This window comes from Drosophila teissieri, chromosome 3L (genome assembly GCF_016746235.2).
Source record: "Drosophila teissieri strain GT53w chromosome 3L, Prin_Dtei_1.1, whole genome shotgun sequence".
NCBI classification, from domain to species: Eukaryota; Metazoa; Arthropoda; class Insecta; order Diptera; family Drosophilidae; genus Drosophila; species Drosophila teissieri.
In genome coordinates this window covers 4,530,985-4,544,620 of record NC_053031.1, presented here as the reverse complement: position 1 = coordinate 4,544,620, position 13,636 = coordinate 4,530,985, and the positions used below count along the sequence as shown (strand labels likewise).

At 42.1% G+C, this 13,636-nt stretch overlaps 1 protein-coding gene across 1 annotated transcript; it reads left to right on the top strand.

The window, feature by feature from the left end:
- Positions 1-12,027: 12,027 nt before the first annotated feature.
- Positions 12,028-13,401, top strand: LOC122617527. Its single transcript, XM_043793422.1, has 3 exons — positions 12,028-12,433; positions 12,494-12,501; positions 12,615-13,401. The coding sequence occupies exons 1-3, from the start codon at positions 12,117-12,119 to the stop codon at positions 12,740-12,742; spliced, it is 453 nt and encodes a 150-aa protein (XP_043649357.1). The 5' UTR covers positions 12,028-12,116; the 3' UTR covers positions 12,743-13,401.
- The last annotated feature ends 235 nt before the right edge of the window (positions 13,402-13,636 follow it).

Below are 13,636 nucleotides of genomic sequence, written 5' to 3'. Positions count from 1 at the left end.
TTGTGAAATGCGACTGGGAATGAGTTACCCGTGAATACTCACATGTGCACTTATCGGAACTTGTTTTGTTTAGGTCTGGGGGTTTGTTGAACTTTTATTTATGTCTACGGTGTCATGATTTGTTTTCCCGGAGTTTCTAGTGCGTGAAGAAGGCTCACTCACAGTTTGGTAAGATAAAACCAAAATGTTGATTATTGCAAGAAACAAAACATCTTCAGTGCACACTTAGTAACGAATACTTTAATATGTGTTTACAGCTTGCTATGTATACAATACAATATAAAATTAAAAATATTAAGAAGTTTTCTGTAATTAGTCACATTATTCCTGATATTTGCTTGTTTATAAAAATCCAATCTACAATTGTAAATTCTCATAATTTTTAAGAGTTGCTGGCGCCCTCTAGGGGCGCATGCCTAAATCAGTTGCGCTTGCAAAAACTGCCGCTGGGGGCGCTAGTAAGCAGTGTGTAGAATACATTTGGCGTGTAGAGTAGAGTTGGCTATAATGAAAGAAAAGTTATTGCAGTTAAATTCCAAATAAAAGGTTTTTCCTGGAATGAGCTTGGATTAATAGCAATTTCGTTATGTAATTGTAGTAAGGGAACTTATTTTCATGTGTAATGAAACTATATATTGCGACCTAAAACTAAATACTAATCTTTGATTGTTTTACATAATTAATGGTTTTCTACAGAATTATAACTAAGCCCTTATAAAAGCCAGTGTTCCAATTCCAGCAATCTTCTCAGCTTCCCATATTACGCAACATTTCGATGCATTCTCCAGATTAGCCAGAACAAACATTTCTCATGCTCCGCACTAGCAATCTCTGGAGCTCTGCGTGCCGGGTGAAAAGTGAGAGATGCCCCGGGAAACCGATAGTGCAACTCCTGGCCAAAAAGCGACCCAAGGCGTTGTTATCAACGCCGGGCAATCTGATTAGAGCCAAAGAGCTCCGTTGTGGCCGAGTGTGTAAGCCAAGTGGCAGGAGCCGACTTCAACGTCTGCAAATTCTCGGGAGCACACGCAATCGAGGGAAGATGTCGCTGCCCCACTGCACATTAATATTCAAAAATTGCGTTTTTATGCTAATTCTCACACACAACGTTGCAGCCAGACTAAATGGCCAACCTGTCGATAGATTACTCAATGACAAGAAGGAGGCAGCAGCCGTTGCAGTTGAGGCTGCAGTTGCAGTTGGGCAGGTTGCACACTCTTCACAAGAACCCACGGTGCACTGAGGTAAATACTTTATGCTAAATCAATAGTCCCAAAAACTAATGCATTTTCGGAAAGCAAATGAACAATATTTCATATCTTAAATATGTATGTTATAATTTGTGGAGTATCTGTATATATAATGTATCGAGTTAATTATTTTCTTTCTGTGTGGTCCAATTGGCTCAAGTGGCCTGCAGTTGTTGTTTTTGTGGCTGTTCGGGCCGATGATGATCATCTTTCGGGTATATCGCACCTTGCCATCTTTTTGGCAGCCAACAGCCTTATTATTACTTCTTTTTTTTCCCCCAGCCAACCACGACTTTTTCCCTGCCATCCCGAGCCGAACATCCAATATTACTCATACGCACCGTTGTTTATTTATGGCTAGATGCTGATGCTGCTGGCTGGTGCCGCTGATGCTGATGCTGTTGCTGTTGCTGTTGCTGTTGCCGGCGTAGTTTAGCAATAATTAAGTTGTTAAATTGTTGCACGTAAGTCAAGTTGGCCGGGACGGATGTCCGTCGCTCGGTCGCCAAGTCAGAAGACCGCCTTCGACTGGCCGCTCCGCTTGGTGGCTCCGCTTAATAATAATGTTCGGCTTGACTTACGATCCACGTCCTTGGGTTACTGATATATGCGATACTTAAGGTATTTATTACAAGCGATTGTAATCTCATGCCTGAATTTCTCTATATATACATATAACTACATTTTTATTCACTTTTTTTTTGCCAGCAGCACCAGCAGCACCAGCAGCAGAAACATATTTATGGTCCATGAAGCCGGCTATTTAGGCCGCATTTTATTTTCCACTGGTGATTAGTAGGGCCTAGGCAGCGATCGTATACCCTGTAATTTGCCAGCTGAACGCATTAAGATGTTGCGCTGCATGCTGCATTCTGTATGCTGCCTGCCAAGCAATTAATCATCTCCTCATTGCATCTCATTATCAAGCTCTCTCGGCATCGCCCCCCACTTATCTGGCATACCCCATCTAGGGTAGTGCAGGGTATGCCCTGCATACTTGCACTTGAAACCTTGCAACCACGCCTCATTAGAGCCACGGCTTTGCGCCTTTTGCCTGGTGGCATCTCTCAGCGCAGCGGCCAGCGAGTTATATAATGCATAAACTATATGCACACACGAACACCAAGATGCAAGTGCAAGTACAGTGAAGCTTCAATTAATATATAGTTTATTACTTTAAGAAAATCACATCACATTGTATCAGGTGTGTGGTAGTTTGTGTAGCGTAAGTGTTTCAATTTCAGTAGGTGGTTCGCCTTAGGCCAGTTTTACTGTGCCTGCTCCTTCATCTCATTCCGTGGAAGACCAGACCAGTTTCCCATGCTGGGCCGCTGCACTTGTTACGTTTTCAGTTTTGTTTTTCTTGCATGCCAAATATGCAAAAAGCTTTGGCGCATGTAATTTTCTTTTGGCCCATGCTCATGAGTGTGTGAGTGTGTTAGTGTGTGTGTGTGTGTGTGTGAGTGAGTGTGTGTGTTTGCATATAATGATTATTGTAGGTACAAGTGCGAGAAATCGTGTTAGATCGCGGGTAATAAATTTAGACACCAACTATGCAAAAGGAGTCCTGTCCTGCCATCATGGCTAAAACCCCCCACCCCCCTCAACCCTCCTTCCAGATGCCAGCCTCTAAGGCAATGTACTAAGCCAATGTACTTGCAGTTCTGCCCCCCGCCCCCCTGAGTTGTTGTTGGTGCAAGTTTTAAGCACTTCCTTTTATTATATTTTATGGGCACTTGTTTTTTTCTTTTGCCCCAACTGGCGACTTGAGAGGCTGCCGTCGTCGTTCGGCGGTTGTTGTCGATTTTTTATAGTCGCCTCGGTGCGTTTAAGTTGGGGGCTTTTGGCTTTAATGTCCCATTAGAGGCCTTCACACACACACACACACACCTGAAAGACTTGCAATGTATTTAGGGATAATAAAATTAATGCGAGCTCAGCACTAGTTAGTCGTTTATAATGAGCTGCAGATGAGAAACGGGAATTCGTACTACAAACTAGTTCTTTATTCCATCGAGAAAAGTAAATATATATATCTGGCTATATCAGGTGGGAAATTTTAATTAACGCAGCGTTATTTGTTCAGCGAAATAGCATTGAAATGTCAATTAAAATTGTCACATTTCACAATGGAATTATTTCGCCATTTTCCCAGTTATTGATTTCCCCGAGCATATCACTCGCGCTCCATTGACTCAAGAAAATTTCAAATTCAATTACATTTGTTCTTTCGGTGAATCATTTAGCAAAATGTCGCTTAGTTCACCACACACACATAACTCATAACCCACACACACCGAACAAAAAAAATGAATCGTTTGGCAAACCTTTTTCTGCCTGACATTTTTCCATGCCATTAACGACAACTTGAACCAAAACAAACCGTTTTGTTTTTTTTTGTCGTTCGTTTAGTTTTTTGTTTGTTTGCCCGCTGCGGTTTTCTACTTTTCTGCCTTATGACTTTTCACCAATGCACTCGACTTGGCCCGAATGTCTGGGCCCGGTGACTTCGACTTCGACTTCGCAAGTGAATGGCTGGCCCTTACTGGCGAACCGAACTCGGAGCCACGGCGTTGTTATTAGTATATGTCATATTAGAGCCAGCAAACAGCAACCAGCAAGCAGCAAGCAGCAAACCGCAGCAACAATAAAAAGCAGCCAGAGCCTAGACCAACTTCACTTTTAGCCACGACATTCAATTTGAACGCGGCATGGGGCAGGCCAAAAGATAGGGGCAGAAATATATAACTGAAAGGTACTTACCAGACTTTAGACTGCAGTGTACTTCATAAAAGATATTAAAATATATAAACAAAAATCCAACACCTAATGTTTTGTATTAAAAAGAATCAATCATGACACATAAAAAAAGTATTTTTCAAGGCGACGAAAATAATGTTCCATAATAGATACGTAACAACGTGGCGCATACGTAATATTTATGGATAAGCTGCAAAGATGAGTTAGATACTAAACCCCATATACCCTCACCCATCCCTGAGTACTGAGTATAGAAAAAACGAAAACAGTTTGCAGTTTCAATTTTGCAATGGCCAATTGAGCCGGAGCTTGCTGAAAAAACTTTGTTTGTCGACTTCGATAACATTTCGACATTTGCTGGCTTTAATTGAATTGCCAGCAGAGCTTCAGATACTTCATACTGCCATCGAGCAGGTGAAAACGAAAACGAAATCGAAATCGAAAGTTACTGGCCTATCGCCACAGTCTCCAAGCCAACCAACCATCCATTGCATTCTCGATGGGAGCGGCTTGGATGAAAGCCGTGAAATCGTCGGATTGCATTTCGACCAGCTGGTTATACTAATTAGATCGGAGCGACGCGACGCGACTCAAGGTCGCTGACAAAAACTGAATGCATAACAAATTTCATGTATAGCCGGCACGCAATCGACACACATCAAAAGTAAAAACCAAAAGCTAAAAAACGAAAGAAACGAATAATGAAAAACTAAAAAGGAGAGCGGTGTTGCCTGCCCGAAGTGAAGTTACTGTGGCAGGCTTTTAGCTCTGCCATAATTCAGGCCGATAAGCGATCTTAACTATCTACACGATCTGGACAGGCCGGACCGCTGTCGAGGCTCTCGGGACTTGTTGCCAATTGCATTTTGGCTTCTTGTCGGGGTCGTTTGCTGTGACAATATTTGCATGCCAGCTCCACTCGCACACTCTCGCCGGGCAGCGGGATCCACTGGGAAGGCGGTATCAGCGCCATCATCTCATCATCGATATGCCATCAATGCGGAATGGTCGCAAATTATCTGGCCTTAAGAGCGGCATGGCATAGACACTGGCCCAAGTCAATGCACTCAGAAAAGTAATTGCATATTTTTGTTATTTTTATTTCTATTTTATTTTATATAAAATTGAATACTAAGTTGATTTACTAGTAAGCTTCATTACTCAACAACATTCATTTGTTGTTGTGCTGATCCTTTTAAAAGTTCACTATCTATTTATCTAACTATTTTCCCTATTTTATAAAATACCTCCCAAAATGCTACATTTATTTTAATTTTTTTGGAATATTTGCAAAGAGGGGATAATCTTCTCGCAGTGCACTCTTGCGTTCTTCTTCAGCCAGAGGCAACTTTCCGAAGGCGGCACTCTGTGCGATCTCTGGATCGCTCCGCTTAATGCCTTTGTGACATTTTAAGGTTCAATTTGGCTAATAATGGCGGTGCAGATAAAACGGGGCTCTCAAGTGCTGCCAAGTGCTGATTGGCTGCAGCTTCGGCGGTGTCTATATGGCGTTCTAATGAACGGGTACTTAATTGTAATGCAATGCCAATATCTGGTGGCGTAATTAACGAAATTACAAGGTTTCGGCTTTCGCTCAATCACTCATTTCGCTCGGTCCTTTGCGTTCCCATAACAATTTGTTTGCCGAATGTCCCAGAGGCAAAACAAATGTCTCCCCCCCAATTGCAGACATTTCCTTAACCGTTGGCTGGCTTACCTTTATAGCTGGCTTTTGATTTTGTTGGCCAACTGCTGGCCCAAATGTTATGCCAAATTGCAGCTACCGTTTTGCGAGTTTGCGGGTCTCTGGGGCCAGTTTTCTGGTATCCGGCTTTAATCTCCTACCAACTGCCGGCTACCAGTGTTGCCCGAAATCGCTTTGGCAACGCTTTCTGCCGGGGAATGGGGAAAGGGAGCCCGTTTTTGATCTCATCATCGTCATCGTTGGCGGAATCGAGGGTTTCGCCCCTTCAGCGCAGCTCAGCTCAGCAAACAACAACTCTTTCTTCTTTCGAGCGAAGGACATCAAACAGAAGCGGCGATCGTTTCTAATTTGCATAAACATTCGTTTAACATTTATCCCCAAAAACGTTTTCGCTGTTTTATTGTTTTTTTTTTTCGCCGCTTACTGCTTACCGCTTTTCACTACCATCCTGTTCGCTCTCTCAGAAAGTCGTCATAATCTTCGAACGTTTTTGGCCGAGTCCAAAACAATTTTGGTTAGGGTTTTTTTTTCTGCGCCTCGCTCGCCAATTTCATTTCGGTTCTGCGATTCCCAAGCCATTTAAGACCAAAATAACCGCTTTTGACAACAAACAGCAGCATCTGCAAGAGATTCGCCTGGCAATCACAAGCAGCAACCACCACAGTAGCCAGAAATCGATGCTAATCTTGGCCGGGAATGAAGCAAAATGTGCCCACCGTTTCCAGTTTGCTGTGCGATACCCTATAATCAAAAGCAGTTCAACTGGCATGCGACCTACTCTCTGAATTTTATTATATTTATATTAGGTCGACCCAAAATATCTTTTTATAAGCGAAATTTTAACAAGTTGTATACATAAATTATCAAAAAATAAAAAATATCATTTTTAAAGGACACCCGCAAGCCGTCTAATTTGAAATGAAATAGTTCCCTTCTGGGTTCATAAACCACAAAATGAAACAAAAATTATAAATGGAGTTGTTTGGCATTCGTCCTTTAGTCATGTTTTCTTTATCAGGAATTGATGGTCGATGGCATGCAAAATACAACTCAATCGGAAACGGGTTTCTTCGAGTTCTTGGATTTTAAAAGGTGAATATATGAATTGAGATAATATAAAATTCCAGCTAATTCGCCTTTTAAGGTTTCACATACTACTGGTCAAGCCTTCCGCTCAAATGGGTATCGTGCAACAATCAAATAAATTCAAAGCACTGCCCTCTGTAGCACTTTTCCGCTTTTCCATTTTTTAGTCCCAATCGAATCATAAGTGTTACGCCCTCCCAGAGTTAACGCCTCTTTTTCTCAGCCTTAGCAAATCCCAGACGTGACAGGCAATGGACAAGGCTGCCACCCCATGGCGACCTAAATTGTAAAATTACAAAAAAAATGAAACTTTGCATTCGAATTGCCATTTCTATTTGTTTGCCTGACAACGGCATCATGTAGAACAGCAAAAAGTTGGCAACTCGAAAGGAGTTTGCCCGATTTCAGTTCGGACTGCAAAAAATCAGAGCCGGTGCATGCCAACTTTAATAACTCAATTAGAAATGGTGGGCAGTCGTTTAATTGGAGTTTTCATGGACGGACATTGGGTGTCACAATTGGATTTGGCTATAGGATTATGGGATATCACACCATAGATGAAGATAGATGTCTCATAGGTTTGCTCAAATAAAATGTGTTTAAATTTCCATTGATGTTTCCTGGCCCATTAAGAAACGGCAATTGCCATAATTTGTCTTGCTCAAGCCCCACAAAACATTGCACTTGTCAACTGTGGAGTTTTCCCCCAGCTTTCCATTTCCATTTCCGATTCTCCCCTCAGCCAACTGTCTTCAGTTGATTGGCGTTTGAGGTGCGCGTGCGCGGGTCTTTGGGGCGAAACAATTAATTTGAATAATTAGCAGCTAACGATGGGGACAGCAGCAGCAACAGCAGCACAAGAGCAACACCAACAGCAACAGCAACATCAGCAGCAAATGCAGCAACATCAAGCGCTGCAACTGCAACTGCGCTGCCTGCTTTCAACTTGTCGATTGTGTCACGCCAACAGGAGTTAAGGCCAAGTCAAAGGCAAGGCGCTCTCGTCGGCAAATGGCGATATAAAAAATGCATTTGGCACTTGAGAATTTATGTGCCTGCTGCTGCTGCTGTTGCTGCTGCTGCTGATGGAGAATCAGGGACTCGGAGGTCGGGGGACGAGCATGTGGACTCCGGAGTACGTCACGCGAAATGATGAATTACTCGCCGGGGACGCGCGTCAGTCTTTGATGAGGAACGACAGCGTGAAATTAGACAAAAGGGTTATGGCAACATGGCCAAAATGGAGGGCATCGGGGTGGAGTGGAGTGGAGTGGAGAGGAGTGGAGTGGAGTGGTGTTGTATGCCATATACCATATGCCATATGTGCTGTCTGGTTGACTTTGCACTCGAGGACGACGCGCCTTGACTTAATGAAGATGACGAGAGCTGCAGAGACTGGGCGTGTGTTTTAATCCTTGCTAGGCCCAAATGCCTAGGTGTTGCCGCCGATGTTGTTGCGTTTGTCACTGGCTGCACAGGCGTTAATTTATTACAAATTATTATGATTCCTTTTTGCGCGCCTGCGGTGCCTATGCCCAAACCGCTGCTTTTTTCTTCCGCATTTTGACGGCACAACAGCAACACCAACAGCAGCAGCAGTAAGAAGAACAACATCAACAGCAACAAACACATCAACCCTCGTTGAAGACGTCTAGACAAATGCACTCCAAAGGTTAACATGATAAATGTCGTTTGTTGCCTGTGACGCGACAACTTTCGTGTTGCTGCTGCCGCAGTTGCAACAATTGTTGCTGCACTGCAGCAGGGGATTTGTTTTCCCCGGGCCGCATTGTTTTTCCCGCCGTCGTGTGGCGATTATTAAGCGCAGCCAGTCAACAAATTAATCAATGACGTGAGCAATTAAAGAGGTAGAAAAAGTGGCCAAAGAAATATGGCGCACAGGATAACCGTTTTGGCATTAGAGATGGTAAAAAACGCTTGGGAATATTGGGATTTACTAAGTAGTTTTTATTTGAAAATATTTTGTATAATACATTTTAATACATTTAATACATTTTTATTATTGGAAAGTAGAAAATGAATTGAATAAATGATTCAGAGTATTAGTGCTTTCCTGAGTTACCTCTTTTTTATATGTTCAAACTTAAGATCCCATATAGCTCTCACTGCCTTGGTTATTTATAGTTAATTAACCATAATGACTGTTATAAAAAATCTGTAATTAAAAAACGTGGACAATTACCACTTTTCTTCCATAATTAATGCCATAACTTTTATAGGCCAATTAAAAAGTTGTGGATAAATTACCGTTAAAGTTCTCCGCATCTCTGGTTTTTTTCGGAGATATGTGAGAAAGGTGATTGAAAATGGGAACCTGCTCTTGGTTTTTGCATTCTAATTTTGTGTTCCTCTAATTGTGACTGTGGCAACTGCATTCGATATGCGGGAAACTAGTACCACTTGCTGTTGGCCAGCAATTTCTATAGGTTGTAAAAACCCGAAAAAAAGAGTATGGGAAACTGCAACTGCGGTTGCTTCATCTTCATATTCATCTCGGTGCCTCAATCGGCATTCCGCACTCGGATCGGATGTGATATGATGTGGTGAGCGTGGACCGCAAACTGCGACACCAACAACAGCAACAACACCAACAACAGCAACACCAACAATGGCCAACCAGACCGCTGCAACACTAACAAGCGACTTTAGCCAAATTAAGTTGTCCAGTTTGCGGTGTACGCACAGCGGGTTGCAAATAACAATCTCCTGTTTACAGCAACCACAGGCAATGGACACTGCAACTGCAACTGCAACTGCAACACCAAGTACAACAATTGGCAACAACACCAAACTAACAACAGCAATCAAAACTGCAAATGCATCGAAAGGGGGTATAGAAACAAAAAAAAAAAAGAGGCATAGAAAAATTATTGCAACGACCCAAAAAACGCATTTAACTCATATTTCTTGCCAGTCGCCAAAATCAGTTTTTGTTCGGATTTTTCGTTGTTTCTTTTTGTGGCCAAGGCACCTATGTCGATTTCATATAAATTGTCAATATTTGACACATTTACGTGGCGCAGCAAAAACCAAAAAAAAAATAAAACAGAAAAGAAAAACCGATCAGGAAAACAGAAAAATATTTGTCGGCGAGTTCAGAAATTTATCAAGTGGCCAACACAAATGCGAATAACAACATTCAAAAGCTGATTAAAGACGTAAAAATACTCTTTATCATGCATATAATCATATATCCTAATGATCATAATTTTATAACAGCAACACAATAATCCAAAAGTTTCAATCCAATAAACTGTACTTTATTGAAATGTGTTTTTAAGTACCCTGGTTTATGGTAAAGCATGTTCGACCCCTTCCTTTCCGCCGCCGGCCAATTAAAAACACCCAAAATCGAAAAAAAGAATTATTAACTTAATTTTACTAACCGCAAATATTTCTCGGCACATTACGAAAGCCGACACGACGTTGTTGCTGTTGCTGTTGCTTCTGCACATCGACTTGGCGGCAACTCCGGCGGTGCGGCCAAAATTATTAACTTAAAAAGCCAGAAATTGCAAAAAGATTGCCTGGAAATTGACATTTGCTCGTTAATGTGTGCCTGCTGTTGCAGCAGCCACTGCAACAACTGCAACAACTGAGGCAACTGCAACAACTGCAGCAGCAGCAGCAGCTGACCAGGCTCGTTTGTCGGCATCGCATGCAACTGCCAATAATTTAGAGCTTTTAATAAAAATGTTGCTGCTGCAACACGGACACCGTTGCGGTGGCTGCGATTCGGCGACTGTTCAAGATTTATATCATAATTTATTTATTAATTTCATTAAGTAAATTTCGTGTGATGAATGACGCTGTCGTTTGGTCGCCTTCCTGCGGCGATTGCCGAAATTTGTATTGTTGTTATCCCAGTCACCAAAGAGGATCCATAAATCACAGGCCAATGGAATCAGTGGGGCAGTAAAATTGGAAACAAAATAAAAATATAATTTGTGCAACAGTTTTTACAAGCTTAGGAAAGCATTAGTCAGTTGGTAAAGTTTTGCATCAATTTTAATTGTCTAGTCAGGCATAAAAGTGAGATCATCAAATATTTATTTCAACATGTTTTTCGATTGGCTGGTAATTTATTGTACGTTGCACAACTAAAAGCAGAATGTTTTGTGGGCACTCGAATAATAGCTGGCCATTTGGGCAAACTTCGAAAAATGATTAAAAAACCATTTAAAATTATATTCAATAATAAAACATTGAATAAATTTAGTCAAACGAAGCGAATTGTTTAATGTTTGCGCCACAGATGCGGCAAAAAAACAAAAAGAGGGAAAAAAACAGGCAACAAACTACAATAAAGAAAAATCAAAAGCCCATAAAACTGACGACTAAAATCAATTGCGACTCTAAACTTTAATGCCCCATCTGGAGGCGACTTGGCCAGAAGGTAGGTGGTATTGCTGGCTGTCTGCGAGCGTTGGAAAAGCTACCAAAATTGAAGGTTTCCACTCTGTTTGAAGCTGGCCAAACGAAATCGCAACGGCCTCTTGCCAAATTCAATGGATTTTACTTTTCGTTTAGCCAAAAAAAAAAGAATAAAAATCCCAGAAAACCAACAGAGAATCGTAGCAAAGAGCTGAAAAATCGCTGAAAAAAAATCATAGCTCGCTGCTGTCGTGACCAATTAGTGATCCAGCCGAGCGGTCGCAGGGGCGGTGCGGCGGCGGGGGGCGTGGCCGCGCAGGCGCACGTCAGCTATAGCTTAGGCTATAGTAGAGTATAGTATAGTATAGTATGGTATAGATATAGCTCGAATATCGCAGCAGGGACGGGAATGAAGACAGCAAGCCAAAGCTGCAATCGAGACCGAGTCTACGCCAGAGCTCTCAGTCTGCGGCGCACTTTACATTCAAATATTTTGTGACACAAAACGCTTTTTGTTGCTGCACCAGCAACGGATTTGCTTTTTGCTTTTGCTTATTGCTGGGGGTCTCTGTGGGTCCCAGAGCATATTTGCTTTGGCTTTTGTGTGTGGCAAATCTTTAGCCATTTTTCTACTTGGGCGTGTTTGAGTGCCATGCGTTTAGAGTCTGTGCTCTACCAAATATGCTTAGCAATCTGCAGAGGAGCATCGCAGATACCTATTATGTACAACGATTCTAAATATTTAGTTTAATAAATTTATAAACATAAAGCACATCAGTTCAGAAATTTCTGTATGATTTTCGGATCCCATTTAGTTGGCGACTTGAATTACTTCCAGCAAAGCAGATTAGGCATTCCCCATTGACACCGAATAATATCAATACGAAAATTCGTAGAAAACGTAGAAAAACTTGTAAAAAATGAGCAGGACGACTGCGTCCGATTCCACCTTGACGGATTCATCCAGTGGCCTCACAACTCGGTCACTAAGGCTGCCCCATCGCAACGCCCAAGGTCCGCTCATCGCCTGGAGAACTGGAGACGTAGTCGATGAGTTCCGCGAGTTGGCGGATGCCAGGAATCTGAAGAATGAGCAAATGTCAATGGATCAACTTTTGAATGCCAAATTGGAACGGGATAAGCTGCCGGAGGATACTCCGCTGCCCATATATCTGGCCCATCGGGAGCCGAGAAATCCGAGTCCACCAAGCAGGTGGGATAAGCAGAGGTCTAAATCGTAGGTCGTTTTTAATTTTCCAATGAAGAATATATCTTTAAATTGAACAATTTGTTTCAGGCCAAAAAGTAAGGAACTTGGGGCACTTATTTGTTGGGAATAACTTGAAAAGCGCATATTTATTTCGATGTCGGAGTCAGTTGGTTATGTCCTTAATTTAGTGCCTGCTTTTCAATTTCAGAGAATCGCAAATTAGTCAGCATGCTAGAAGCAGCAACCACATCTGCAGCAGCAACAGCAGCAACAGCAGCAACAGCAGCAACAACAGCAACAGCAGCAGCAGCAACAGCAGAAACAGCAGCAACATAAAGCACAGCTCCCATGACTCATTTCGCTTGATGCGCGCGACATTAAGAGACAAGGCTGAAAATGGGAAAACGGAAAAACACAACGGCCACGAAGCCAAAAACACTCACTTGACTCGAAAATCTGCAGAGGAATAACTGACAGTGTACACAAGCAGCACTAATTGCTGTAAAATTGCAAACAGTCCGCAGTGCAGCGGGAGTTGCAGCGAAATCGGGGACTTTGGGCAGACATAGAACAACAACAGGAGAACACAAAAATCACAGCGGCACAACAACTGGCCGTGTGTTTAAGCAAAAAAAAAAGGAACAAAAAAAATCTTAACGGAATGAATGCAACAGAGGAACGAATGTGCAACGAAACAAGCAACAGCAGCAGCAACATGAAGCCGCAACAGCAACACAAGCTGCAAACAACTCAATTAACACAAACAACCAGCCAGAGAATCGCGCAAAAGTTGCTGTTGCCGTTGGGCATTGCCCAGCCGACCACGCCCCCCAGCCACCATGGCCATCCGCCCCTTTTCCCTTGGCCAAAAAACCCTTTGAGCCTTATTTTCTGGACACACAACTGGCGGGTCCCTCGACAAATGCAAACTTAAAGTGAGTGCAAGTTTTCATAAATTAATGTTTCTCTATATTTAAGATCTAGATCAAATACAGTAGGAAATGGTACTGATTTGTTATTATTAACTTGAAAATACAAAGTAATAGAATACAGAATACCTTGTTAACTTCTTTAATTTCTTACTTTTATACATATTTTCTCATTAACATACCATAATAAATGTATAAAAGAAACCGTCCCTGTGAGAACTTGCATGCTATTGGCATTTATGATTTATGAGCTGAAATGCTTTCATGGATTAGCAAACTAGCAAACTGTCTAATTTGCTGC